The sequence below is a fragment of the Musa acuminata genome, chromosome BXJ1-3 (genome assembly GCF_036884655.1).
Source record: "Musa acuminata AAA Group cultivar baxijiao chromosome BXJ1-3, Cavendish_Baxijiao_AAA, whole genome shotgun sequence".
Classification (NCBI taxonomy): Eukaryota; Viridiplantae; Streptophyta; class Magnoliopsida; order Zingiberales; family Musaceae; genus Musa; species Musa acuminata.
Genome location: NC_088329.1, coordinates 1,928,239 through 1,955,927, shown reverse-complemented (window position 1 = coordinate 1,955,927; position 27,689 = coordinate 1,928,239). Strand labels below are relative to the sequence as shown.

Below are 27,689 nucleotides of genomic sequence, written 5' to 3'. Positions count from 1 at the left end.
AGGAAGGAATGAAGTCAACTATAAAGATTACATGTGAGATGAAGTGTTTAAGATACATTTTAAAGTTGGCTAATGAAAGGTGCCAACTGTCAAATGTTGTGTCGATCATTTGTTGATGTGGAAATAGGTTTAATTTTGGTGGTCTTTATGGAAATCCAATTGGAGCAAAATAATTTAACGGTTCGCCACGTGTCTAATCGATTTGACGGGTCGGAGTTTAATTTCCTGTGTCGAACTTGATCCAATGAGGTGAGGGGCCAACTATATTAGGCATTGATCAGGTTTGACTCGAGTCGATTCGAATCGACGGGCTACGATTGAGATGCCCGTCTCCGGCTCGATACAATCAGGCTATTGACGTCAGCGTTGCGATCTGCACCATTCAAACGAACCAGCTTTTGGCTCCAGTTCGCTATTCGAACCCAAACCCCGTTTTCTATCCGCGGTGTCTCTCGTCTTCGGGAATCCATAGTTTGGTGAAGCGAGAGAGCCTTGGCTACTTGCTCCGATCCATCCATCGTCTCCTTGAAGGCTTCGAATCCAGTGGCCTCTTTAGCCCCTGCTCCGTGCCCTCCTTCGAGAGCCCCAGCCCTCCCGAAGGGCTTCCTCGGCCTGAGGGCGAGCAAGGGCTTCCGTCCTCTCTCCACCCGCTTGGCCTCTGCCAAGAGATCATCCTCAACAAGTTTCTGCGTCAAAGCTGCATTCGAGGTCCTGCCCTTGGACCTTTTTGTTATGTTTATTTTTGATGGAATTTGATGGCATTTGTCGTTAGTCCCCATTAATTTTGGTTCGACCAAGGTTCCCGTTTCAGTTGGGGTTTCGCATGGTTTTTTTTTGCATTTCTCATCTAGAATCTGACTTTGAAGGTTCAGCTTGATCTTTAGAGCTTATTGTTCTATAAATTCTCAAGGTGTCGGATGATTTGCTGTGATCGTGTTCGGAATGTTTGGCCTTTATCGGTTGATTGAGCGTGTTGTACTTCGTTTTGCAGAGCGACCTGCCTTTGGTTGGAAATAAAGCGCCGGATTTTGAAGCCGAAGCTGTTTTCGATCAGGAATTCATTAATGTACGAACACGTTCCACCACCCGTTATATTTCTTTGATGTACTCATTGGTCCGATGAAGTGATTGTGGCTTTGATGTTGCTGATGATGTTAGCTCAGCTCTATACTGGTCGTTTGAAATAGCACTTTTTTCCTTCCTGCACCGTTGCAAACATGGTTAAAGAGTTGCCATTTGTCCCTCATCTTGGATGGGCGAGAACCAGTCTCTTCTACACAGAGGCCTGGGATTCACTCCCCATCTCACTCAGTCTGTTGTATATTTATCATAGATGATCTCTATTGACTACGGACTTGAATGGGCAGCTTACTTTGGTCTAGGATGATCTTGTTTTCCTTGTGGCCTATGTTGTAGAACATGGTGCTCTTTCTCAAAAGGAACTTAGTCAAATATTACAGGGATGCCTATTTAATAATAAGCAAAATATTACATTTGCAAACCAAAAATTTTAATTATGGATTAAATAAGAACATAATGTTTACACAAGATAATATGATGATGAATAAAGATTGTCCTACATGCTAAAAGTCTTACTGCATATTCAGACGTATTAATCAACCAAATAAATTAAATTAGTATGAGCTCATCATATGCCTTCCTCAATATTACACACATCTAAAAATGGTTCAGGGCATGAAATGATGTCCTACAGGTGTGAAGTCATAAACAAAAGTGTTGCATCAGTTTCTATATTTTGTATCCACTTGCAAAATGAAAAAAAAAAAAAAAAAAAGGTTAGAAATGGAAGGGATAGGAAGGACCATCTTTGAGTGTTAGTGTTGGACATAATATGATAGCCTAACGGAAGTGTTGGTTCTTCCTATATGTTATTGCTGTTCCGAACAAAAAATTGTACATATGCTTGTTTTTATTCTTATGCTTTTTAATAGTGCTATGCATGATGAGTGATGATGCTTGGAACTTGGAGAAGAGAAGAGATGCCCAATTACCATATGGATTCATGTCCAATTTAGGAAAGAACTTTTGCCCAGTGGTATGACTTGTGAGTTCGAAGATATGCTTATGTAGCTGGAATAATTGGAATTGGAATCTTATATAAATGGAAAAATCTTATCTGAAACACAGACAGATTACAAGTTTATCTATAATATTGGGGACTACATATTAGTCAACTCATCATGGTAATTTTGGCTATATCTGTAAACGTTGCATATTTACCCTGAGCTTACAAGTGAAAGATTCCACCTGTCAGAATTGATTGTGTATGAGCTCAAATAGTACGTAGTTAATATAGTTGATCATCTAGTACTCTCTCAAATTCTGAACTTCCTCTAATATAACAATCTTTGTCTGCTTATTCTCATTATAAGAATGGTTTTTTGGTTGGTATTTAATTAAATTGCTCTTGTTAAGTCCCATGACAGCATATCTTTATATACACAATTACACGCAAGAATTATTGGTCGGTCAACTATAGAGCACCTGTAACCTATATGTTGGCCTGCTGTCAAGCAGCAATCTAGAGCAATATTTGTGTTTCATCTTTAATATAACTAATTAGAGTTGACCATAGACTTGTACATCCATTGTTTTAAATTCTTGAACTGCCCTAAAACTCTGTCTTCCCACTTTACGTTTGACAGTTATTTTTTCTCTGTTAAATTTTGAACAAAATGCACAATGAATTTTTTTAAAATATTTCCTCTCATGCCACCCAAATAATCAGCAAAACTCTTTTTTTGGTATCAGGCCTCAAAAGATTTTCAGAACATATAATAGAAGAAACTGTAAAAAACCTTGTATTCCCACTTTGTATGAAATTGGTTGTCCAGTCAAGTTGTATAAATTTCCATTCAATTTTATTATTTACTTGACTTACAGTTTTGCTAATTATTCTTTTATATCAAAGGAGTAACTTTAACCAGTTCCTTCCCTTGATAGGTCAAACTCTGATTATATTGGGAAGAAATATGTTATTCTGTTTTTCTATCCACTTGACTTTACATTCATCTGTCCTACTGGTAAGTTCAAACCATTTTGACTTATGAGCACAATGTTAACTGTTTAGCATGAGTGATTCTGAGCCCGGTTCTGATACATTACACTGTTACTTTTATGTCACAGAGATAACTGCTTTTAGTGACCGCTACTCAGACTTTGGGAAGTTAAATACAGAGATTCTAGGTGTTTCAGTTGACAGTGTGGTAAAGTATTTCTTCTTCTGTATTTTGGAATTTCTTTTGCTCCTTATTTATTTGATTCATGTAGACTTAATCTTGATTCAATGGGCTTACAAGTCGACAGGCTGGGTGCCTCAAAATTATTTAAGAGTACCCATGAATTTAATTTATCACTCAATTACAAATTTTGTGGATACATATTTGAATAGTCAACTGCTATGCTTCATATGTCTTGCTCTCTGCTGTTTCTTTTCTATTTTAATTTCTAGTAGTTTTTGTGTGCCAAACCATGGCTTTCTATTTCCTTTTTTTCAAACATTTTCTAATTTTGCAAGGAAAGATTAGTAAATTTAGATGTATTCCTCCTGCAAAACCAAGATGTATAAGTAATATTTGTTTTTCTTGAAAAAAATGTGTGATTTTCTATTGGTACTTCAATTGATTTCTGATTCCCTTTCATCATCATCTTCATGCTTCATTTAGCTTGGTTCATGGTATGAGTAGTTGCTTTAGTATTTTAGGTCTTAGTACATATTTACTCATGTAAGTTGCTTGCTATGTTGGATACATATTTTTATTTTATTGATCAATCATTTACTGATACAAATGTGTTATCAGATATGGCAATAGCGGACCTGAAAGCTATGAAATTGTTGATGTTTGCCCTTTAATTGGTTTTTTTTTGCTGTTTTGAGCATTCTTGGGATTCTATAGTAGGAATCTCTATGGATTTTATGTATTTAGTTGGTTATAATATATAAAATTGAATGATGTTAGTGAGATTGGATTTCTAATTTTATCATTATGGCTCATGTACAACATTGTTCTGGGACATAAAACTTTTTGGAATGGAGACAAGGAACCAATATCAAAGTCCAAGGGGGATAGAGGGATCTGGGTAATTGTATATGGGCCACTAATCTGATTCTTTGGATGTTAAAGCTTCTGACTCAGAACACAGTTTGCATCAATTTCAATCTGTGGGTCACATGTTTGTTCATTTCATACTGCTAGTTGTCTTAGTCTTATCCATACTCGATCACCAACAGTTCGTTTTTTGGTAGTTGGAACCAATACGCTATATGAGATAATCATCTGCACTTCATTGTTTGATACCCTGTACTGTCACATGTGGCACATATTCATCCATCATTAGTCACCCATTACGTAATTGTTAGATACTACTGTTTATTGCATGGAAGTACCTCTTCTATCAGTCCGTTCTTGGCCCCTTGATAAGGTCCTGCCTTTGCCTTTGTTCATCAAAACTCTTCACTGTCGGCACTTAAAACGGTTGGAACTCTCATTTGCTTCGTCCTGCTTTTCTTTCTTCAACTTTTCTCTTCATCTACGTATTCCGTCTCCTGATGGTTCTACTATATGGTAACTTCCGAACAAAGAAATTCTATCTATAAGACCTTATTTTGAGGTAGTTACTTATGTAGATAAGAAATCAAAAGATAATAAGGACATGGTGAAGAAACAGTTAAAGAGATGTGTATTATTGGCAGCAATACCTGTATATTTATGGTGCTTTCCTTCACTACATGGAACTTATAAGTTATGTGGCCATGTGCATTGGGCTGCCTTCTGTTCTGTACCATTATTTAGCTCCTCAATCTTGCAGAATTGGGAATCCTGAATTATTCCTTAATATTGTAAATATCTCATCTGCAGTTCTCCCATCTTGCATGGGTTCAAATGGACAGGAAGTCAAGGGGCCTTGGAGATCTGAAGTATCCATTGATTTCTGATGTTACTAAATCAATTTCAAAATATTTCGGGGTGCTGATTCCAAATCAGGTAAGAACATGCCACTCTCTATTAATAGTCACTTACAGAACACCCAAGAAATCATATACATTGTTGGTCGATATTGTATGATGATGCAGGATATTGCATTGCGGAACTGTTCATCATTGACGAGGAAGGAGCGATTCAACATTCAACCATTAATAACCTTGCCATTGGCCGGAGTGTTGATGAAACCACGAGGACTCTTCAGGTAATAAGTGAAAAAGTAAACAATTTACTCAGCACTAATTCCTGCAGGCATGCTGCAATGTCGTTGACAATTTTGTCATATTTTTTGCTCTACCTTAGTTTGACATATATATGAGTTGCAACAGAAAATAAATCCAACCGGAGAAGTTCTAATTATAACTTCTGAGGTGCCACCTACATTGACCAGTATGCCTCTTAGACTGATTATACTTTCATGAGGGAACAAAGACTGTTGAGCTTTTGAGGTCCTTCAGTATTCAACAAACAAGGCATGTAGCATAGACTGCTATTTAGGTAGACCAGATCACTGACGAAAAGCATTAGGGAGGTGTGACCTTAGGGGTGATTCATCCTTCCTAAATAGCATTTTCCTAATCTATTATGTCATAATCAATGATTACACAAACTAATCGGTTTCAAGTTTTTCCCCGCAAGCATTTAACATACAATTTTTTTTTTTCAAAAGGAAATCTATATATTACTTATGAACACATATATATTTGGTTCCAAAAAACCAGAGAGCGCAAAAGATCAGACAAAATCAAATGTCCAAAGTTTGCTGTCTCTCTTTTCTCCCTAAATACATGATTATTCAATGTACATCTTACCTTGCAGTCATTGCAGTACGTCCAGGAGAATCCAGATGAGGTTTGCCCTGCAGGATGGAAGCCGGGAGAGATGTCCATGAAGCCAGATCCTAAGCTCAGCAAAGAGTTCTTTGCTGCTATTTAGGAACAGTATAATTGCTATTACGGCAAGTATTATATTCTCTGCAGGATGGAAGCCGGGAGAGATGTCCATGAAGCCAGCCAGATCCTAAGCTCAGCAAAGAGTTCTTTGCTGCTATTTAGGAACAGTATAATTGCTATTACGGCAAGTATTATATTCTCTGCAGGATGGAAGCCGGGAGAGATGTCCATGAAGCCAGCCAGATCCTAAGCTCAGCAAAGAGTTCTTTGCTGCTATTTAGGAACAGTATAATTGCTATTACGGCAAGTATTATATTCTCTGCAGGATGGAAGCCGGGAGAGATGTCCATGAAGCCAGCCAGATCCTAAGCTCAGCAAAGAGTTCTTTGCTGCTATTTAGGAACAGTATAATTGCTATTACGGCAAGTATTATATTCTCTGCAGGATGGAAGCCGGGAGAGATGTCCATGAAGCCAGCCAGATCCTAAGCTCAGCAAAGAGTTCTTTGCTGCTATTTAGGAACAGTATAATTGCTATTACGGCAAGTATTATATTCTCTGAAAGAGTGACAGTTTTGTTATCCTTAATTGTCTTGCTTTTCATTATCTTAATGTCATATAACTTCTTTATCCTTCGTTGTGCTTCATACACGAAGCACTTGCCTCTGTGCTTAAAGTGTATGTAGTGAAGCAAGAGCTCTCTGGACAATGCTTATGTTTTTTTAAATATCTACTTTTTTTTTATTAATTTAACTAATTATTTGATCCCTCATGCTTCTCAATTTTTTATGATATATATGTATATATCGGTGATTTTCATGGAAAATATTGGATACTTTTTTTTATCAGTATGCTCGTTTTATTTTTTTCAAACTGTATCCTTAATTTAAAAAAATATCTAAATTGTCTGTCAAAATTTTTTTCCTGTTATAATATTTTAAACCTATTACAATATTTTTCGCATATTATAGCATTTTGACCATCGCAATAAAAACACTGTAAATGAAGATATGTGAGGCATTTATAGTATTTTAATAATATAATGTCACTTATGTTTTTTAATAATATTTATAGTATTTTTAATACCTTAATAAAATATTATGTGAGGCATTTATAGTTCAAAATTGGTAAAAAAAAATAAACGAGAATATTTTTTTTAAAATACTGAAGATATGAATATTTTAATACACTTTATTTTCTAGAGAAAGCTATTGCTTTATTAGAATACATAAGGGCAAAAGAGTCACTTTACAACTTTGAAGGGAATCAATATGTCATCATTGGACTCGTCTATCCATGGAAACGAGCCTGGAAACTCCAAAATACCCTGTTAAATTTGAACCGTTAGATCGTGATCATGCCGTTCGATCATGGATTCATGATCGGGAGGACGCTATGATCAAAGGGGAGGAGTCCAACGAGGAAGACGCTCGTCCGAAACCGAACCAAGCCGAACCGAGTTGGTGGAAAACCGTGACCGGCTCGGCTCGGCTCGGCTCGGCTATAATTGCCAGCAATAAATGAGCGGTTGGCGAGTTGGCGTGGGGCCACGCGACGCCCTGCGTCCGCCCCACGTTATGCCCGGGCCCCGTCACCAAAGTTAGATCGTACGGTCTATATAATCCTAGCTATCCAATCTGACGGTTGAGATCGTTCATAGACAGCGCACATCTTTTCCCGCACCCATTTCTTTAACAAAAACATGTCACCCTTCTCGGCGTCGCGTACCCAAAACGTACCTATTTCTTGAATGGGACATATTAGTCTCAGGACATGAAGGCGAGATTTTGGGTGAGTCAAATGGGCCCCGTTCTTTAATCTCGCTGACACCGCACGACTTTTGAGTGGCAAAAGGAGAAAAGTGTTTTCTCCCATTTGAAATTTTATTTTCTTTTTTTGCTTATTCCTCTTTAAACCCGTTCGCCTTCCCTCCCCGCTTCCTTCTCCCGGTGACAGCTCCGTGCCTTTCGTTGCCGGCGAAGCCTCGCTCACCACCCACTCGCCTCCCCTTCGCCCTCAGTAAGGTCTGTGACTCTCGATCTAATACAGCTTTCATATCTTTCGGTTCTGCATTGTGATTTTGATGCGTATTGAGGTTTGCGATCGGCGAATCGTAGATCAGGGGTGATTTTGTGCACCATCTTCCTTTCGTATCTCTTTTCTGCTTGTGTTGTCCAAATATGGTGATTGGAATCAGATCGTGAGGGTTATGAATGCCGATGGTGGGTCATTGTGTTTCTACGAATGCTTTGTATGTGGTGATTTTTAGGAGGAAATTCTCGATTTGGTATAACTGGAAATTCTCGTGGGTCGATGACTTGTGAGATCATGCGGCCATGCGCACCCTTTCATCAGATATATTCTGGAAAACACTTTTATCCTCTTGCTTAAATGGATCATCGAAGTTGTGATCTTTTAATCCATCACCAACGTAAGAAAAAATTGCGAATTTGAGATTTAATGATGTTGAGGAGAAGACATTGTGGGTTGCTGCCCTAATCGTCAATTAAGCATGATTAGGCTTACATGGACTTTTGTGTAGAGAGTAATTAGACGATTGGTTTGTTATACAGTAGTGCCATGTCCATGGTAAGCTTTTTAGTGGTCTATTTAACCCAGAATCCAGAATTGTGACTCTGCAATATATAATCGTGCTGGGAAGATTTTAGAAAAGAAAAAAATCAATTTCTTATGCATCTCACTGGACATATATGAAACTAAGTCTTTGATTTTGTGCATTAAAGAAGCCTCACAGTGCATAATATAATTTCTTTCTTCTTTAGAACTTAGTGATTTACAAAAAAATTCTTTTAGTTGAAGAATATATTTTGATCCATCAGCAGATTCTTTAGTCAACCTTCAAAGGGAAGGAAATATCTTGGAGGACAATCCTGATGGAATTCTAGGTTTTTCTTCCTTCAATTTTTCTACTAATCTTAGTGATGGAAATCTCACCTTTACTTTGACCTACTTTAATGATAGTAATAGCGTAGGTGGAAAATAGGATTGTGCTGATGGGTGGAGAGTATGTCAATTTATAGACATAGAAAAGATGCCTACATCTATTCAAAGTATACATCTATATTATCATGAAAAAACACATATTCAAGAGTCACACCTCTGAAAGAATTAATAGACATGACTATTCAAATAAGACATCTCATGCCCATCTCTCATTAAATATTCCATAAGATTTAAATGTCATTTGGGCTACATTAAGTCTAAGTGAAACATCTTCAGCAACTTGTTGTTTTCTAGATCTGTCATTACCATCAGTACGCAGATCAGCAATAGCAAGATAGAATGAAACTCTACAAGTGATATGTATGAAACTTTGGTCTTGCTGACTACTACAGCTTATTTTTGCAGATCATAAAGAAATGGCTGATGGTGAGGAAATCCAGCCTCTTGTCTGTGATAATGGTACTGGAATGGTCAAGGTCAGATATCCCAACCGGTGCCCAAATATTTTCCTCTTGCAAACCTATAGAAGATATCATTCAATTGTATAACATTCATCATGTAGGCTGGATTTGCCGGAGATGATGCCCCTAGGGCTGTGTTCCCCAGCATTGTAGGCCGACCTCGCCACACTGGTGTTATGGTTGGGATGGGCCAGAAAGATGCCTACGTTGGGGATGAAGCTCAGTCTAAGAGAGGTATCCTCACTTTGAAGTATCCTATCGAGCATGGCATTGTTAGCAACTGGGATGACATGGAGAAGATTTGGCATCACACTTTCTACAACGAGCTCCGTGTCGCCCCCGAGGAGCACCCGGTATTGCTCACAGAAGCACCTCTTAACCCCAAGGTCAACAGAGAGAAGATGACACAGATCATGTTTGAAACCTTCAATGTGCCTGCCATGTATGTTGCAATTCAAGCTGTTCTTTCTCTGTATGCTAGCGGTCGTACAACTGGTACGTGTCGACTACTCTTACTATCAGTTTAACCGCATATGACTCCACAGCTAATTGCTTGTGTTCATTCCATGAAAGGCATTGTGCTGGATTCCGGTGATGGTGTGAGCCACACCGTGCCAATTTACGAAGGATATGCTCTTCCCCATGCCATTCTTCGTCTGGATCTTGCTGGTCGTGACTTGACCGATGCTTTGATGAAGATCCTTACCGAGAGAGGCTACTCTTTCACGACCACTGCTGAACGAGAAATTGTGAGGGACATCAAGGAGAAGCTTGCGTACATTGCCTTGGATTACGAGCAGGAGCTAGAGACTGCCAAGAGCAGCTCCACCGTGGAAAAGAGCTATGAGCTTCCTGATGGGCAGGTGATCACGATCGGTGCCGAGAGATTCAGGTGCCCAGAAGTCCTCTTCCAGCCATCCATGATTGGCATGGAGGCTGCTGGCATCCATGAGACCACTTACAATTCCATTATGAAGTGTGATGTGGATATTAGGAAGGACTTGTATGGCAACATTGTTCTCAGTGGTGGCTCCACGATGTTCCCTGGGATTGCTGACCGTATGAGCAAGGAAATCACAGCCCTTGCACCAAGTAGCATGAAGATTAAGGTGGTAGCTCCACCAGAGAGGAAGTACAGCGTATGGATAGGAGGCTCAATTCTTGCCTCACTTAGCACCTTCCAACAGGTGATCATCCCGTTCTTCTATATTTTTGTTGATTTATCTATTTTACAGGATTTGAAATCTCGTCGAGTTTATTCATCAAATTTTTAGCTTATCCTGCACCAGTTTCTACGTTAAGTTGCTAATTGCGAATCGTTTCATTGTGCTGCAACAGATGTGGATTTCCAAGCAAGAGTACGAAGAATCTGGTCCTTCTATTGTTCACAGGAAGTGCTTCTGAGGTCTCTGGTTCTCAGTGTCCTTTCGACTTTTTTGCCGAGGTAGTTATTTGGAGTCAGTTTGGTAATGTTTCCGTGTTGTTGTGGCTTTGTTATGTCATATTGGATTTTCTTGTGGCTTGTTCTTGAGATGCATAATTGTATTCGATGGCTATTGTTAAGAGTAAATGTAGGTCATCGTCCATATCTGCATTGCTATAGGCTTGTAAGTATGTATTTACTTTCCTACCCAATCATTTAGATGGATAACTAATATCTTTATAGTTTTATTTAGGTGAGCAAGCTTCTATATAATATTTTAAAATCATTGGCATGAGATATTTAATAGTAAACCCCTTATCCTATAACTTCTTTTACAAGTATAACCCTACAATATAACATATGCAAAATAAAAATATAAATTTTTATAATGAAATAATTCAAAATATTTATATGCACATGTTGAAAACATAGTAAATTTATGAACTTTTATACCCTATATCATAACATATATATATATGCACTCCCACACTACACGTCATTATAATATATACGTATACTCTCACTTCACACGTTATAATATATATATATATATATATATATATATATATGTATACTCTCACTTCACACGTCATAATATATACGTGTACTCTCACATCATATTTCATAATATATATGTATACTCTCACATCATGTATCCATAATACATATACGTACCCTCATATTATACTTAATAGTATATACATGCATTATACATTATAACATATTCATGTCTAGCATATGCATTATATATCGTAATATATACATTATAACATTATAACATATGCATTATACATCATAATATATACGACTTCTTCACAGTCTAGCATGTGTATCCAATGTCCAACCATGTTTGCAGTGCATCTACAAGTAAATACCAAACACTTGATTCATAATGGTTTATCTTTTAACAATGAACAATTAAATTGTTAATTTAAGCAATTAAGAATGAAATTTTTGATGATTATCTTTGTCACAGTTGAATTATATTAAAAAAAACCCCACTAAATTACTAAATCTAAAAACCCTACAAAAAATCAAAGTCGGGCAATATGGGTTTTCAGAGGGTTGCAATAATTATTCATGATGCTCAGTAAATGGGTGAGTCATGTACCAAAACAGAGAAACCAGATTGCAAGCGGCTTCGGACAGCTTTGTGAAACACTTCAGTGACACAACACTTGATTCATCCTTTGCTCCAGTATTCATCTTCAAAAAAAAAAAAAAAAAGCAGAAAGTATTCGAAAAGCAAAAAGTTCCAGAACAGAATTAGGCTTCAGTTCCATCATTGAATAACCAAAAAGAAGTCTGCAATGAGTGGCTGGAAATAACTGCCAACTCCAGCTTTGAAGTCATTCTCACAGAACATGGCATAATTGAACAAGTATTTTTCTAATCTTTTCCATACCATATTATATTAACGGGAAAAATAACATAGGAAAATAAAAATTAAACACTATTCAATCAATGGATAAACATTTTCAATGAAAATCTCCTGAAAGCACAGCACATAAAGTGAATTGTGAAGACAAAGGGGAGTGATTGGTTATGTGTGCATGCACACAGTTTTAATCCAAAACCATCCAAGTTACCACTCTTGTAAACCTGAATCATTTCAATTTGAAGAAACCTACCAATCATCCATCTACTTAAAAGTCATCTTTTTACATAACTTTTCAATTGGATAGATTTTTCTCAATTATGTTTATGATTCTTCCAAATTTCTATAAGAAAGGGTTAGGATGAATGCGAAAAGATGGAACAGTTTGGGACATTGTTGCACAGCTTTGATATAACATCCAGCACGGGGATATAATGGTGCATCTTTTGTTCATTTTGGAACAAAATTAAGAAAAATAATAATTCAATCGCTCAGCCTCTTTTCAGCAATGTGCATTCCTGGACCATTGTACTATGTGTGCAGTTGACAGTCAAACATCACAAGAAGCTGGATTACCTAAGGTAGAGGTTTCGCCCAACTAAATCGTGACAAAGCCTGAATCACCATCGAACAAAATGGAGTACAAAAGAGTCCAATAAGCATCTTAGACTGTTCCTATCACCAATCTCAGGAAGCTCTTGGACAGTCTCTAACACCAGTCTCAGGAAGAATAGATCAAAACTTCTATTCATTTTCTAAACCTTGCGCAAGTTTACCTCCAAGGCAATTGATAAACATTGCCTTTATGTTTCAAATATCAATTCAAATTCATTCACATTATCCTTCCTACAAACCTGATGATCAATTTCAACTTAAAAACCCCTACTTCCTATCTATGAAAAATCCATCTTCCATGAAACCTTGCACCGAAGAGGCAACATCCTTAACTATGTCTACTATCATACAACCATAGGTCGTTATAGATGTAAGAATTCCCTCCATGTGCATTTTAATTTTAATTTATAGCCCGACTTACTCTTCTTCCAAACATCCGGTGGTCCCCTTTTCACATACAGATTATACACTAGCAGATATTGGAAACTGTAATGCAACAAGAGGAGATGTTTGGCTACCCCAAAATATACTTTTAGAAAGATGTCTGCAACGTCTCTTTCTTGAAAACTCACTTTTAGTGATATTGCAGGGAGATACAATGGCTAGGCATTCAAGCAACTGGTGCCGAATGATTTAGTAGAGGGAAGTGGTCAAATGCCTAGAGCTAAAAAATGCACATACTTGTAGGCATTGAGAATATAACTAATCTACCAAAGTGTATCCACAAGAACTAATATGCATTCGGCATGAGTCACACAATGTGACCTCTATGTTAAAATCCAAGAAACAGTGCTATACTTGTAATGGGCCTAAACAACATACCTATAGAAGCATCAAAATCGAAAAGACTAATTGAGTGAGAGAATATTGGAGTTCCACAACTCCACTAGATTATGTGTGAATCAAGAGCTATATAGCTTAGATGGAGTAATAGAAATGCATGTTCACATGAATTCATCTAGCCAATCTAAAGAAACGGCAATCTATTGGGAGATGCTACCTGAGAAGGCGATGACCAAGCCAGCGATTTCGGGGCTCCACTCAAAGCCATGGATTGCATCATAAACCCCGGCATAATCCCGAGTCTAGAGGCACTGTCCGATCTTCCAAGCGGCGACGAGCTCCGGTCTGATCTCCTTCATCTCTCGGGGCATCGACTTCCACAAAAACTTCGCGCCGTTCCTGAAATCAACACAAGCATCCATCGATTCATCCCACGAATCAACTGAACCATGAGAGCAAACGCACTTGGAAAACAAAACAAGCCGGGTTACAGATCGTTCGCCCAGCAGATGGATTGCGAAGGGCCATTCCTCCCGGTAGGCGATCCCCCGCGAGGCAACCTAATAAGCCAACGATCGATTACCTGATGAGCGATCATTAAAGGTCTGAAGAACAGAGGAGAAGAATCGAGCTCGAAACCCTAAGGAAGGCGACGGAGGATCTTTCCTGGAGCACGAGCTCGTCGCACTGTAGCGGGCGTAGACGATTCGGCAGCGAAGGGTGTTTAGTATCGGCGAGAGGTCCATGGCGAGACGAGCAGCGGCGTCTCTCAGCCATCCATTCGAATATGTCGGGCTGGAAAACGATCTCAGCCATCCATTCAAATATGTGTAAGTTGAGTGTGGTATTTTTACAGATCCATCCTTGCAAAAGTTATAAATATTATATTTGTCCTTTTTTTCTTTTACGTGTATATGTATTTCTCATTAATATCCAACAAAAAAAAAAATCAACTTCTATCATTCGTAAATATTTAATAATGATATGATCGTTCCTTTTTGATTTCCAATACTACGATTCAAATCATGAAAACAGTGTCTTACTCCTAAATTATGGTAATTGTTGCACCCGAAACATATAAGAAAGATACAAAAGGTTGAAGACGGGAGACAGGAGAGTGATGATTTCTTGGAAACACATCCATGTCCCAATCAATCGACCATTTATTGTGCAAGCTGCATACAACGTTTGCTTCAGAACACCTCGCTGCCATCACCCTCACCATCGACCACAGACCACAAGACCTTCTTGCCCGAGTTGAGCGCCGAGCAGTTCTTCCTGATCTCACCTTGCTTGCCAGTCAACACGCTCAGCTGGCCCATCTTGGTCATGGAGTACACAAACTTGCCGAAGAACAAGGGCTGGTTGGCGGCAAAGCTGGTGACGAGGGGCTTGGTCCTGGAGTCGCCGAACAGGCCCTGGTCGGAGGTGAAGAGCCCCTGCTTGCTTACGAGATCGACGTAGTACTTGTTGTCGAAGGTGTTGGGCGTCCGGATGTCGTTGACGGTGGTGTTGGTTGTGTCTTTGACCGGGCAGGTCCGGTAGAGGTTCTTGGCGAAGGTCGGCTCCAGGGTGGAGTCCTGGGAGGGGAAGAGCCGGTTCTGGAAGGAGGTGCAGTGGCCGATACCGATGGTGTGGCCGCCGGAGAGGGTGACGAGGTCGGTGGTGTCGAGGTTGAGCTTGGCCAGGGCGTTGATGAGGGTGGTGACGTCGGATGTAGGCGAGGGGAGGAAGCTGAGGACGGCATCCCGGGTCGCGAAGCTCAGGCCATCTCGCCGGCCCAGTGGAACCCTGTAGTCGGGGCCGCCGGACTAGAAGAAGATAAAGATCAGAGGAGGATCAGGACTGGCATCGCCGACAGCTTTAGAGAGAGAGATGAGTCGGAGGGGGAGTCTACCAAGAAGACCGAGTCGCGGGCGGCCAGGGCGGAGATGTCGGAGCAAGAGACGACCTGTCCGCAAGCCTTGGAGATGAGTGTCCGGAGGTCGTTGATGGCCTTGAAGGCGGCCGGCCGAAGCGTCAAGTTGGGCGGCGCGTTCTTCTCGCTCGGTCCGCCTGCCGACCCATCCAACAGAATCGAACCATCGCAGCCCTGCAAACACGAACCCCACACACACACGCGCGTGATCTCACAGCACAGCTCTATGATAGCATCGTTCACAGGGTAAAGATGCCTACCTGGACGAAACAGTCATGGAAGTGAACGCGGAGGAGGGCAGCGGCGAGGCCAATGTCCTTCTTGAAGAGCTGCGCCAGGTAGTTCCTGACGAGGGGCTCCACGTTGGGGCAGGTGGACTTGTAGAAGTCGAAGGAGAGGCCACTCACGATGGGAGGGTACTCATAAGCTTGTGAGGAAGCAGAGAAGAAGGCAATGCAGGAGAGCAGAAGCAGAAGCACAGACGACGGTACCGGAGAAGCCATGGATGGATGGATGGGCAAGCAAGGTAACTTTAAGCACAGTGTCGAAGAGGCTTGTTCCGGGCACAGGCCTCCTTCCACATGTGGCCTTCATTTATAGGCATTAATGGCGACCGGGCATGCAAAAACTTATACAAGAAAACTGTGGGTCATGTGGACTGTGGAAGATGACAAGGGTTATCCAGATCCATTTCTTCCGCTGCAAAGGTCGCAAGTCCACCACTGCCTTTGCCCGGAGTCGTATTATAATACGACTACTAATCTGCTTGCTACATGTAAATTGCGTTACAGATCTAAGTTAAAACACATACTGGATTGAGTATAAGCACACTACACTGTTAAAGCTTAACATATATGATGAATTCACTAAGCATATAGTGAGAAGAATATTCCCAGAAAACATCATATTATAGCTTCGAGATTGACAAACAAAAGGATTTGGTTAATCGACCGACAGCTTTTCATAGATACAAAGAACCTGCAAGATGATGGCCTGCCTGTTTGAACATTACCATCTCCGAGACATCAGCTGACATGAGCATTAGATTACGTGAGGCGGCTATCATATTATATGGAAAAGATTAAACGAATCTTGTTCGTCTGGATGAGAATAATGAGCGTTAAACAAAGAAAAAGAAGGACGCATACAATCCACTTGCCTTTCGTGACCGATTCGATGCGCCTCATGAGAGAGTTTCTATCCAATCCAAGTCGTCATCATAAAACATAAAACCTTATCTTTAGGGCTGGCTGCAAGTTCCTCATCCAGGTTGACTTGACAACCAAGATTTCGGATCGACATCAAATCAATATCAAGTGTGTAGCTCGATGTCATTTTTTTCTATCTTTACGTCGATCGAAGATGTCGAGTGTTGCTTTATCTTTTGGCTGATCGAGGAGAGAGACAGGAGTTGTGAGAGCTTAATAGAGTAAGAGAAAAGGAATAAATTATGACTTGGGAATGACCATTTAATTTAAATGTTTGGTGAACAACTTTTGTGTGTGTGTGGCACAGAACAAAGATAAGGTTTTGGAGCGGGGGGGGGTGGATCGGTGAAATGTTGACTAGACTGAGCACGAGCGTGGAAAGGATCGACCAAAAGACCCCCAAAATGCTCCACCACTTTGAATTTTGCAAAAGTTGGAGGATCACTTTACTACCTTTTTTTCTTCAATTTAGATTTGCTTTATTTATATTATTATTATATTTTTTAATTCGGAAAAATGATTAGATTTGCTGTAATCTCACTGATTTTGATTAGTAAAATAATTTCATCTATGAATATGTTTCCATTATGGTATTATTTGCTTGATTAGATTAAGTATTAATAATTTCTTACAACCTAATAATTGGTGTTAATGTATCATCCATACTTAATTGAAAGAAAAACATTGTATGTGGACGCATCTTTCGCGACAAAATTGACTCGGTCAAAGGAATTAGTTAGTTAGTTAGTGAATATTTGATTCTGGTATCAGAAACAAATCTCAACTCAAATCAAATTCAAACTAATTTAAACTCGACATCTAAGGTATTATTAAAACGCCATCGATCACATCTAGTCGAGTCGTATGGCGTGCGGAATTGGCAATGTAAGATATGGGCAGACGTTTATTTAGTTGGTGACGAGGAGCGTGGCGTCTCCTCGATTCCACTTGCACAGAGTTTAATGTCGTTAACGACATCACAACCACCGCCTGGAGGAAGACGAAGACTCGTCCAAGTCTGCCGGCTCGTGCTCCGCAACCGTCGTTCACACGCCGTGGCCTCCGCCGCTCCTGCATCTCATTGCAGTTCTTGCATCACAAGTCACCACTTGCACTTGATTTAAAACTAATATCCTTCCTCCCATATTCTCTAACAGAAGCTCATGAGATTAGAAGAGAATTGCATATATTATTAGTAGCAGAGGTGACACTGATTTCTCTTAGATGGTCATTATGAGTGGCATCCAAGAAGATTCACTAATTTCATCATCTCTCCTTACCCAAGCTTTCTGGCACCAAGCAGTATGTCATTGAAACACAACATGTTATCTAATGTAGCACTTGGAATCAAAGAATGAAAAAGAATCAGATTACTCTGAATTATACTTTTTTTCTTCAGGCACCTCAATAAATAGCCATGTCTTTGATCCAGTATGTATAGACTGTGATCCTTCTGCTTTTCTTTTTGTTTGTCATACATTTTGGATGTTGCAGTTTTTCTAGTAAAGTATAAAAATGAATATATATACAAACAGATCATTTCGGACCAAAACCTGCTTCGGCCATCCAGCTTTTGCACTCGAGTGCAGCGGTTGAGAAATACAATTCCAGACGAATAGAACTGAGATTCCGGAGAAGTAGCTCCCTCAGTGAGATAATAACTGCTCGATGGCTTCCACATATACGGACTTGGGCAGAGTACCGGTTATGCTCTTGAGCTTTTCACCATTCTTGAATAGCAGAACTGTGGGAATTCGATCGATGCCATGAACAGTAGCAACCTGCGGATCGTCATCGGTATTGAGCTTGTAAAGTTTAATTCTTCCAGCATATTCTCGTGCTATTTCGTCGAGCAAACGGTGAACCATCTTGCATGGTCCACACCACGAAGCCCAAAACTCAACAAGAACGGGCAAATCACTTTGAAGAACAGAAACGTCCCAGGCAGATGCGGTTATTGTTTCAGCTACGAAAACCCAACAAAAGAAATTGATCATCATGAATGCCAGATGAAAGGCAAAAGCATTTGCTATCCAACAAACACATTGCTCGGTAAGGACAATAAATGACCTTTAAGTTATAGATACCAACAATCAACCAAGTAGGCACACCGAAAAGTTCCAAACACCAGTCTATTCATAAAGAGGATATGTTCTACCAATCTTCATCTTTCAAGTGCTGCAAAGTTAATTTCTAGTATTTTTGTCAAAGAATCTAGATGGGAAAGTTCCAATCACAGAGAGATTGCTTCTAGAATGTACCAGTATAGACAACTATCAAATATTTAATGAAGATTTCAAGTTCTTGCACTCAGACAATGAAGAGTATTATGTGTTTTTCATATCCTATGCATATGGTTTAGAATTAGCAATGTCAAACGGACTTACTTGTCCATGATAATACAAGTCCAGAATGCCTGTCATCAGCCCAACTAGGATTGAGATGTTTGCCTATATAAGAACCTAACACCACCAGTTTGATCAACTGCTTTCTTATTATTATTGATCACAATCTAACTTCTGGCACCTTCAATGACATACTTTGAAAGTTCTCTTTTCTTTTGTGATCACCCGGCAGAAAATTACTGCTGATCTCTGGTAACATAAAATCAAGCAAATTCAGCTATCTGTCTACACAACATGGCTAATCATGAATATAAGTTAAACACTGAAAGCTATAGAAGATAACTTCCGTCTTTTTTTGTTAAATTCCAGATGGCACGTGAAACATAGATCAAATCCTCAAATTATCATGCTATTTTTCCCAAGATCAAGAAAATAAATATTAAAGTTATAATGCTTACCTACTGCACATACCATTCAGCTGGAAGTCTCGTATAAAATTCCAGTTAGAATACGGGACCTTGAAGATTTATTTATAAGATGAATTCAGATAAATTTAATGAAAAACTAATATGAAAGCCTTTATCATCAAAATGATCAGATGTTTAGCATCTTCTTTGTTGGAAGGCCAGAGAATAAACACAAAATCACAAAATACCGCATGAGAGAAACTTCTAATAACTGCAGTTTATCATTAACTATATTTGCAACTCCACATCTGATAATAAAAACTAGATTTAAATCGAGATCAGAACCACGATATTATGCTAAGTGTATTAAACTCTGATCACGTTCAAAGTTCCAAAGGAGGAAATATCTAATTTCACATAATTTTTGTGTCGATCAAATTGGCCACAGTATCTACATCAAATTAAATATGTTCATATTTCTTACATATTTGATGCCCTTGTATCTCACAGAAGAACTAATCCGATCACCAAATCAGAAATGAAGTTACATAATAGCAGAAATCCTGTATGATATCTAAATTAGTGCAGAAATTCAAACAAAAGAGGTAGATTAGTGCATGCCCTTAATTATCATTCGTTATCAATTCTTTCACATGAACATGTCGCAATTCTACCACCATCGTTGCTTCTGCCTCTTAACAGCAGGGATGGGGTTTTGGACAAGAAGGCAATGGCATCCATCTTGATCTTGTGCGTCCATAAGATCCCCACCAGACGATGGTACAACACATCATCAACATGGTTCTCAACTTCCAAAGCATCAAAATCGTCTAATGCATCCCAAATTCTCATGTCACCCACCCATATCTTTGCATTCACCTCAGAACAAAAACTATACCGAAGAAATTGATTGTCAATGAAAAGCAGACACCAAAAATGGTGAAAACAAATGCTCAGAAACCCTAATCTGATCAGCTACCAAATCAACTATGATGGGAGGAGATACAAGATCACACAAATACTCAAAAATAAGAGGAAACGCATTTTTCGAGAAATATTTACTTAAATTAGAGCGCTACAGCATCTCGAACTCACGTCTAGAATACAGATAACATATCGAATCTAATTAGTCAATAATCACATCAAAGAAAGAAATTTTTCAAGCAGGGAGCGAGGCTTACGAGCATCTGAAGACACACAAACCACCACCTTGCCGCCGCGCAAGCTCTGCCACCGCCGCCGCCGCCGCCTCGACACAGGGACGGAGGAAAAGTTCGAGGGGGTTCGAGCCCCCGGCCCCCTCGATCCACCGAGCCGACGCGGAAGCAGACTCTGGCGCCGGGGGGCGTCTAGGAACGGCGAGGCGGACGCGACCGGACCCCTCGCCGAGGGTATGGCGCACGATAAGCAGGGCGGTGGCGAACGATAAGCAATGGCCATTCTTTGGGGAAAGGGAAGCGGAGACGGGTGGGAGTGGGAGGATGGCAAACAGGAAACGGGCGCGTGTGCTTTAAGGGTAGCGCACGTAGTCCTGCGGAACACTCAACCAATGCACGCGCTAGTTTCTTATTCGTCTCAGCGAGAAAGCGGACCGCGGGTCCCACATAAAAAAGTACACGTTTTGGAGGATGACTTTTGGGTACGGCTGATATACTGCACCTCCATCTTGTCCGCCAACCTATCGCATCTCCCAATTATTTTGGAATCGACTGCATGATTTATCGTCATTTTTTTTTATTTTTATTTTATTTTTGATTAATTAAAAATATCTAAATCTTTAGTCCATAGTTTGACATTTGACAGCACTTATTTTTACAGATAAGTAGATGTTTATATGCTACTAATTACGCTACTTCTCAAGGCTTGCTGCTGTGTGTGCATATATATATATATATATATATATATATATATATATATATGTTCATAAGACTATATATAATGACACAAACAGAGAAAAATTATATTACCGGAAGAATCGTTCTCACCTTGTACAGTAATGACCATTTAACCTCATTCCTACTAGGGACTTTGTTCATTGTCGTACACATGGAACATATCGATCATGACAACAATTCCGAACATTACAGACATGTTTGGTGACTCTTTACAAGTTCATGTTGGCCCCTTGGCTCAGCCAAAATTTGGGAGACATGCATGTGATGTACACGAAAAAAATCAGACCAATTCGTCATCTTTTACGGAGATCGTAAGTTGGTACTTCGGTCCACTCTTTCAGGTATTCTTAATGCTCTCTTCCTGTTGATGTCGAAACTGACAACAGTCGTAGGCGAAAACTCTTTGTACTCCCTTGTTGTGGAGTGACTACTGCTTATCTTCTGCTTGCTAGTTGTTGGTCCGCAAGTGCCAAATTCCTGGCTTTTGCGGATCCCTGGAGTTGGTTTCTTCAAGTTGACATCTCGCAACATCTCTTGGTCTACTGAGGTAATTTTAGATAGAGAACCGATTGGTTTGATCACTGGTGAAGAGATTGATGATCTCTTTGTTGCAGGAGAACAACTAGGCGATTTAACAGGGGGATTAAAGCCAGCATTGCCAGGCCTACACCGAACCGTAAGGTGGTGAAGCCACACCACCAAGTCTAGTATGTATGTTTCGGTCTTTGCCTTGTCTGCATGGTAGAGTGTCTCAATCTTGACTACACCAGTTTGCGCAGCAGCAATCTGATTCAATTCGATCCTGAAAGAAAAACACACAATCCCAAATGACTTGCTTTTACATTAGTAGATGCCAAATTTTCCACAAGGAAAGCAGTGAATTAGCTGCTGACCTTGTTTTTGCCCATTCACCAACCCAACCAAAGCCTTGGTGTGCTCTGATGATTTGCGATGGCCACAAGTAGAAACACAAGTGCAAGTTATTGGACAAAAAGATTCAATAAAATCAACAAAATTCTGTGTTATATGCTAAGTATAAACAAAGATACTCAAAGAAAAAGGATACCTGATTGTATTGATTGCAAGTGGAAAAAGCCAATGCAAAGTTTTCTCCATCTCACATTTGATTTGAGGAACTGTTAGCTGCATACAAATTTTCATAAAATTATGATAACATTAGTCATTCTATGGTCTGCGCAAGTGCTGAAGTTATGCATTAGCTTACCTCTTCCTTGAACTGAAAAAATTGCAACTTAGAACGTAAAGCAGATTTCACGCTGGGTGGCAATCCTTGGTACAATGAGTGTCTTGTGCTTGGAGGCACAGAACTCGATTGTGAAACCTAATATGCACAAGAGACCGCAATAGTCAGAACAGAAACTGTTCCTATGCATTAGAAGGTTCTTATTGAACCTGCTGACAATGAGGACTGGAGCTAGGGTTTTTTAAGTAAACAAACAATCAATGTTAGTCAGTAAAACCAGTAGATTAATTCTATCACATGTTAAGCATCTTTCTTGATATTTGTATTACAGGAAAATCCCAGTTTTAGAATATTGTTCATATAGTTTTAATTTTTGGGTTTTGCAGAACAGGGAGAAGAGAGAGAGAGAGTAGCAAACTTTGTTGATGCCTTTTCTCATCAAATTTACATTTCTCATATTATAACATCTGATAATTTCAGGCTTTAGGAGTTAGGGACATGCACCGAAGATGTAAAACCAAATATACTGATATATGGATCTCTTGTCTAGTAATCTGATATGTGAAAAGGGGAACCAGAACTCTGCACTTAGCCTAAAATTAAAACTACATTAGAAGGAAAATTAATTTAGAAGGGCTTGGAGGTAATTTCTGACAAAAGTTCTATAATGCCAAATCTATTGGAATAAATAATCTAAATTGCAGTTTAAAAAAAAAGGAAAACAATGAAAAATCAGTACAATGAAACAATAAGATCAAAGATTAACAATATTTGTTAACGATAGACAAGCATTAAAAATTAGGTGTCACAATAAAAGACTTACAAGTGCGACAATTTGGGTTATGACATTTGCATAGTGCAATGCAAGGCCGGCCTGTCCTAATCTCTGATGAACATTGGAAACTCCAACATGTTTATCTCCATCTACAGAAGGACAAGAAAACATTTTTAAACCTTTCCAAGAAGTTGAGAGCAGCACAGTAATTAGGTTAAAAGTTGTATGTTGAATGCAACATAAAAATGGGTTATCACTCATTAGGAAAAAGGCATATAAATTCTACAACCTTCAATAAAGTTAAAATACTGGGTCCGGGTTTGAACTTTGAAGTATTGATCACAAGGGGTGACCAACAATTTGTCTTCATATTAGTGAAGAGAATAATAGTATTTGAGTAATGAGTTATAACTGTCGAGAGAAAAAAATACCAGCAAGCTGAAAGGTAGCATGAATCTCCAAATACAAAAAGTGAACAATCACCATGAGTTTTGCCATGACCTATAATAAAGTTTGAATAGTTTTATTAATCACCCAAGTAGTTGAAAAAGAAAATCCTTCATTATTGTGCAGAATATTTATATATCAGAAAGACTAGAATAGAAGAGAATAAGTAAATAATATTACCACAAAAACATAAAAATCAGAGATTCAAGAGACCAACGAACATAGTGTGTGTGACAGGACTTATTATATTGCAATATGTAAATCAGTACCATCTGCTTACCTGTTCCAAACTCTTGGACCAAAATGACTTTTTCTTTAAGAATTTTACATTCTTATGTTGGCTCTTCAGTTCTTCCCTTAGAATCAGATGGCTGTCCCCTGCATGTGAACAAAGCAGAAGATGAGCTGTTTGTGATGGACTAAATCTGGTATCACTGTTATCACATGAGAACAGCAATGATTTAATGTTAAATTGAAGTTCAAAAGTTTTTTAGAGTACTATTATCATGTTGATGAATGCATTATCTAAAGAATAAAATCAGTGAAGTAATACAGAATTGAGAGAAAAACCTTTGAGTACAGTTCCCTCAGTTTTCATAGTCCACCTTTTGTGTCATGGTCTAGTTTTCTTTGTATTCACTTAGGCTGGAATCCATGGTTCCAATACCCTAAGCTTTCTTCCTTCAGTATGGTAATTATGGCTTCATTTTATGACAACTCGACTCTGTCATAAATTATTAAAGATTTTGTTACTTGTAAAATGTGGTAATCTTGATGGTTTCATGCCAGAGTTTGCTTGAGATAGATTTTTAATTACCACCAACTTAATCTCATTGTCATGACATGGCCACATTGACTTTGAGTAGAAAATTCTGAGTTCTCTTTTTTCGGGAAAAGTACTCTTAGTTGTACTGAGGAAGAAAACCACAATATTTTCAAGGACAAAAACTGGTTGTAGGCATTTTATGATCATTTCTAAATTAACTAAAACAAAACAGCATTTTGACATGTTTTTTGAACAATGTAGAGGCAAAGCATTCATCCAGATAAGCATCAGTTACTTCATTATATGAGGTCTAACCTGTATTCTGGAAGCTTAAAGTAAGAAAATGTTTAGCACTGTAGTCTCAAAATCATGATTAAATTCAGGATATTCATTTATAAAGCCACTCTACCTCTTTGAACTGGAAGTTCAATCTTGTCCTGAAGTCTCCGTTGATATTCTTTCTCCGATCTACCCAAGTCATACATCTCATGGTACAGGTCCTAGGAGGTATAAAATTTAATGAACAAAGAAGGAAATTTTTTCTCAGGAAATCAGAAGAATAACCATGTTTCAGAAAATGATAAATGCCAGAAAGAGTCAAGGAGCAAGTCTGTAACAATTTCAAATCAGATTAGTGGTTCATGAAAACAACAAGAAATGCACTTTATCAAAAGTAGTCAATAGGACTTAGTACTTATTACCTGTAAATGAAAAAAATAATGCATAGATCAGTGTTATATGCACTTGTGTCTCTATCAGGATATTGTGTTTATATTGTGCTAGCAAAGTTGTCTTTAGCAAACTTCGTTTGACCCATTAATTACACATTGCATAGACCAGCACTTGTGTCTCTACCAGTATATTGTGTTTAGATTGTGCCAACAAAGTTGCCTTTAGCAAACTTCATTTGACCCATTAATTACACATTATATGCAGCCTCTTTCCAAAACATAAATAGCAGGTTCCTTTAGGCACACAAAATGCTAAATATAGACACAAATCTTTAATATTCAATTTCAGTGAAAAATGGCAATAGCTATATATATGATTTGCTTAATAAGCAATGAGCATTCTAGACATGATGAACATGAAGGGCACTGCAATGCCAATTTAAGTGTTAACATTGTCAAAACTTGTTTCTGACTAGTTGCAGTAAATAAACCAGAGTACAAAAAAACTAGTTTTGCACAGTTAACCATCAATATTCACAAAAATCATGAAAATTTGATAGTAAAATGGAGAAATTTTACTATCAAGGAGGAATACTAACAGCTGTATACCGAACCAATGTCATCAAATACTGCATCGCCCCTAGTGCTCTTTCTCTCATTTGCTTCTTAGGTGTAAGTTCTGAATCAAATCTGAAAATTGATGAAGCAGCAATGTGACATTTTTATTGCATCAAATGTCATTAAATCCAAACAGTGATAATATGTCTGTATGAATTATCAGTATTTACTTGGCAAAACAGCGGTCTAGGTTGTGCCATTGAGGATCTTTGCATCGGTTACCAAATCGAACAACCTCATCAACAAATACTTTAAGCTCTTCTCTGTTAATTTGACAAAAAAATCCAGCACTTTTCCATTAGAAGTAAAAGTGTTTGTGTTTACTTATCTTTCTCTCGCAACTACTTTCCAGATTAACATTGCAATAATTCTGAGCCAATTATTCACCTCTTATCAGCTGCAGCAATTTGCAATAACTCATCCATATCATTCGAGACCATGCATAGCACACCTTCTGATGGAAGCACCACTTCTTTTAAATGCTTTATGTTTTCCCTTGAAAGTGATTGCATGAGATTAGCACCTTTAACTACTGAATTGGCCACCTCGAAAGCCAATATAGAGATTTTTTCCCCTTTTGTTGTGACCCCCTTCATGAAGCTGCTACCAGATTTCAAACTTATCATGCTACTACCAAGCATGTCAAGAACATCAACTGCCTTCCCAAGTCCAACAGTACCAGCCCTTCCCAAGAGTGAACTCACTTCAGAAACCTGTAGCAAAGTGAAAAGAAAGGATATAATAGTACTTCATGAAACAAAAGGAGCACTTGAAACAATCACTTCGAGGATCTTACTTAAGATGAACCGTATATGACAAACAGATGGTCAACTCTTTCTATATATTTCAGGTACATGATGGAGAGGACTGCTAAACGAATCAGATGAACATATATAAACAAATTACCAAGACATATCAGTTAGGAACAACAACTGATAAATGAAAATTATAGTTCCAGGATGATGAATGGCTTTGGAATAATTGTGAATATACAACATGCATATTTGATCATACACAGTGCATTATCCATTTCCTCTATAAAACGTGAGAATTGTGCATGAAAACTATAGGGTTCACTTGATAGAAGTGCATGTCCAATTGAAGGTCATGTGGAAACTTAAAGACTAGAGCAAGAATGGAGATGATCCATCCATCTTCTACAAGTCAAGAATTGGGAGGTAAATGCACAAGTACATAATATACCAGTCCTAAGAACCATAGTATCTGGTAAAATACAGAGTTATTTATGCTGTTGCATGTCATTTTGAAGTTGATTTAACCGATATGCCTTCATATTCACAGATGAGAACAACAGAATTACAAAGAAGACACTTGCCTTTGTCATCCCTGAGTTTCCTGAGGCCGCTGATTCTGATCCAGTTGACTTGGATTTATGCGAAGATGTTTTGCACAATTGCTGCTTTCCAGTTACAGTTTCGATTCCCCGTAAATCACTCATGTCAACTCTAGAGAACGTGCCTTCACGCGACTGTTTCTCCACAGTTTCTTCCAGTGGCATCGTCTTGTAGATGCTCTCTGCCTTTCCATAAGATTCGTGAGCCATAGAGAAACTGTCGCCAAAGCCATTGCCGTCAATTGTGATTGCTTCTGGCGAGCTATCTAGCGCAGATATCTTAGCGCAAATCCCGCCCATTGCACTAAATCCTTATTCTGTCAATCCTCCTTCTTCTTTCTCATGAAGATGAACTGAGCAATGCAAGCTCCCATGTTAGCCCCAACCCATAAAGGCATCCTGGAAACCAAAAAGGAACAATCTTTATAACCATTTACCAATTTCCACGGCCAATTCCACGACAAGCAAGAAACTCAAAACCAGATAAAAGGTCGAATTTTTAGAACAGACGATTCCGAATCTATACAAAGAAATGGGTCAAACAACACTCCAGGAAGAAAAG

At 38.8% G+C, this 27,689-nt stretch overlaps 4 protein-coding genes, 1 long non-coding RNA gene and 1 pseudogene across 6 annotated transcripts; 2 read left to right on the top strand and 4 right to left on the bottom strand.

Annotated features, from left to right (window-relative positions):
* Nucleotides 1-650: 650 nt before the first annotated feature.
* LOC135636459 (2-Cys peroxiredoxin BAS1, chloroplastic-like) lies at nt 651-6,473 on the top strand (annotated as a pseudogene).
* A 1,330-nt stretch (nt 6,474-7,803) lies between these two features.
* LOC103977072 (actin-7) lies at nt 7,804-10,890 on the top strand. Of its 2 annotated transcripts, none has more exons than XM_009392480.3 (5): nt 7,804-7,919; nt 9,265-9,335; nt 9,422-9,815; nt 9,894-10,507; nt 10,659-10,890. In XM_009392480.3, the coding sequence occupies exons 2-5, from the start codon at nt 9,276-9,278 to the stop codon at nt 10,722-10,724; spliced, it is 1,134 nt and encodes a 377-aa protein (XP_009390755.2). In that variant the 5' UTR covers nt 7,804-7,919; nt 9,265-9,275; the 3' UTR covers nt 10,725-10,890. The 2 variants fall into 2 exon arrangements, with proteins under 2 accessions (XP_009390755.2, XP_064970999.1); XM_065114927.1 differs by having other exon boundaries at nt 7,842-7,914.
* An 884-nt stretch (nt 10,891-11,774) lies between these two features.
* LOC135615861 (uncharacterized) lies at nt 11,775-14,287 on the bottom strand. Its single transcript, XR_010488175.1, has 3 exons — nt 14,103-14,287; nt 13,737-13,918; nt 11,775-11,949 (listed from the first exon to the last, which is right to left on the bottom strand). It is a non-coding gene; the product is annotated as an uncharacterized LOC135615861 (long non-coding RNA).
* A 375-nt stretch (nt 14,288-14,662) lies between these two features.
* Nucleotides 14,663-16,017, bottom strand: LOC135615858 (cationic peroxidase SPC4-like). The gene is made up of 3 exons (XM_065114898.1): nt 15,698-16,017; nt 15,417-15,611; nt 14,663-15,330 (listed from the first exon to the last, which is right to left on the bottom strand). The coding sequence occupies exons 1-3, from the start codon at nt 15,938-15,940 to the stop codon at nt 14,713-14,715; spliced, it is 1,056 nt and encodes a 351-aa protein (XP_064970970.1). The 5' UTR covers nt 15,941-16,017; the 3' UTR covers nt 14,663-14,712.
* Nucleotides 16,018-18,000: 1,983 nt separating this feature from the next.
* LOC135615850 (uncharacterized) lies at nt 18,001-20,891 on the bottom strand. The gene is made up of 2 exons (XM_065114888.1): nt 20,579-20,891; nt 18,001-18,611 (listed from the first exon to the last, which is right to left on the bottom strand). Exons 1-2 carry the CDS (start codon nt 20,835-20,837, stop codon nt 18,292-18,294), a joined length of 579 nt encoding a protein of 192 aa, XP_064970960.1. The 5' UTR covers nt 20,838-20,891; the 3' UTR covers nt 18,001-18,291.
* Nucleotides 20,892-21,345: 454 nt separating this feature from the next.
* Nucleotides 21,346-26,515, bottom strand: LOC135615845 (protein PSK SIMULATOR 1-like). Its single transcript, XM_065114876.1, has 11 exons — nt 26,161-26,515; nt 25,944-26,036; nt 25,755-25,845; nt 24,894-24,984; nt 23,999-24,096; nt 23,703-23,772; nt 23,320-23,420; nt 22,518-22,634; nt 22,359-22,435; nt 22,186-22,230; nt 21,346-22,094 (listed from the first exon to the last, which is right to left on the bottom strand). The coding sequence occupies exons 1-11, from the start codon at nt 26,412-26,414 to the stop codon at nt 21,593-21,595; spliced, it is 1,539 nt and encodes a 512-aa protein (XP_064970948.1). The 5' UTR covers nt 26,415-26,515; the 3' UTR covers nt 21,346-21,592.
* Between the last annotated feature and the right edge of the window lie 1,174 nt (nt 26,516-27,689).

Bases quoted from the DNA above. Each gene is read 5' to 3' on its own strand.
- LOC103977072 (XM_009392480.3), top strand. From the start codon at position 9,276: ATGGCTGATGGTGAGGAAATCCAGCCTCTTGTCTGTGATAATGGTACT. The intron at 9,336-9,421 runs GTCAGATATCCC...TTCATCATGTAG, and splicing joins ATGGTACTGGAATGGTCAAG to GCTGGATTTGCCGGAGATGA. The intron at 10,508-10,658 runs GTGATCATCCCG...GTGCTGCAACAG, and splicing joins CACTTAGCACCTTCCAACAG to ATGTGGATTTCCAAGCAAGA.
- LOC135615858 (XM_065114898.1), bottom strand. From the start codon at position 15,940: ATGGCTTCTCCGGTACCGTCGTCTGTGCTTCTGCTTCTGCTCTCCTGC. The intron at 15,612-15,697 runs GTAGGCATCTTT...TCGTGTTTGCAG, and splicing joins TCCATGACTGTTTCGTCCAG to GGCTGCGATGGTTCGATTCT. The intron at 15,331-15,416 runs GTAGACTCCCCC...ATCTTCTTCTAG, and splicing joins CCCGCGACTCGGTCTTCTTG to TCCGGCGGCCCCGACTACAG.
- LOC135615850 (XM_065114888.1), bottom strand. From the start codon at position 20,837: ATGGCCATTGCTTATCGTTCGCCACCGCCCTGCTTATCGTGCGCCATA. The intron at 18,612-20,578 runs GTAAGCCTCGCT...GGGTTTTCGTAG, and splicing joins TTGTGTGTCTTCAGATGCTC to CTGAAACAATAACCGCATCT.
- LOC135615845 (XM_065114876.1), bottom strand. From the start codon at position 26,414: ATGCTTGGTAGTAGCATGATAAGTTTGAAATCTGGTAGCAGCTTCATG. The intron at 24,985-25,754 runs GTTAGTATTCCT...TATACCTCCTAG, and splicing joins CATTGGTTCGGTATACAGCT to GACCTGTACCATGAGATGTA. The intron at 22,231-22,358 runs GTATCCTTTTTC...GCAAATCATCAG, and splicing joins CTTGCAATCAATACAATCAG to AGCACACCAAGGCTTTGGTT.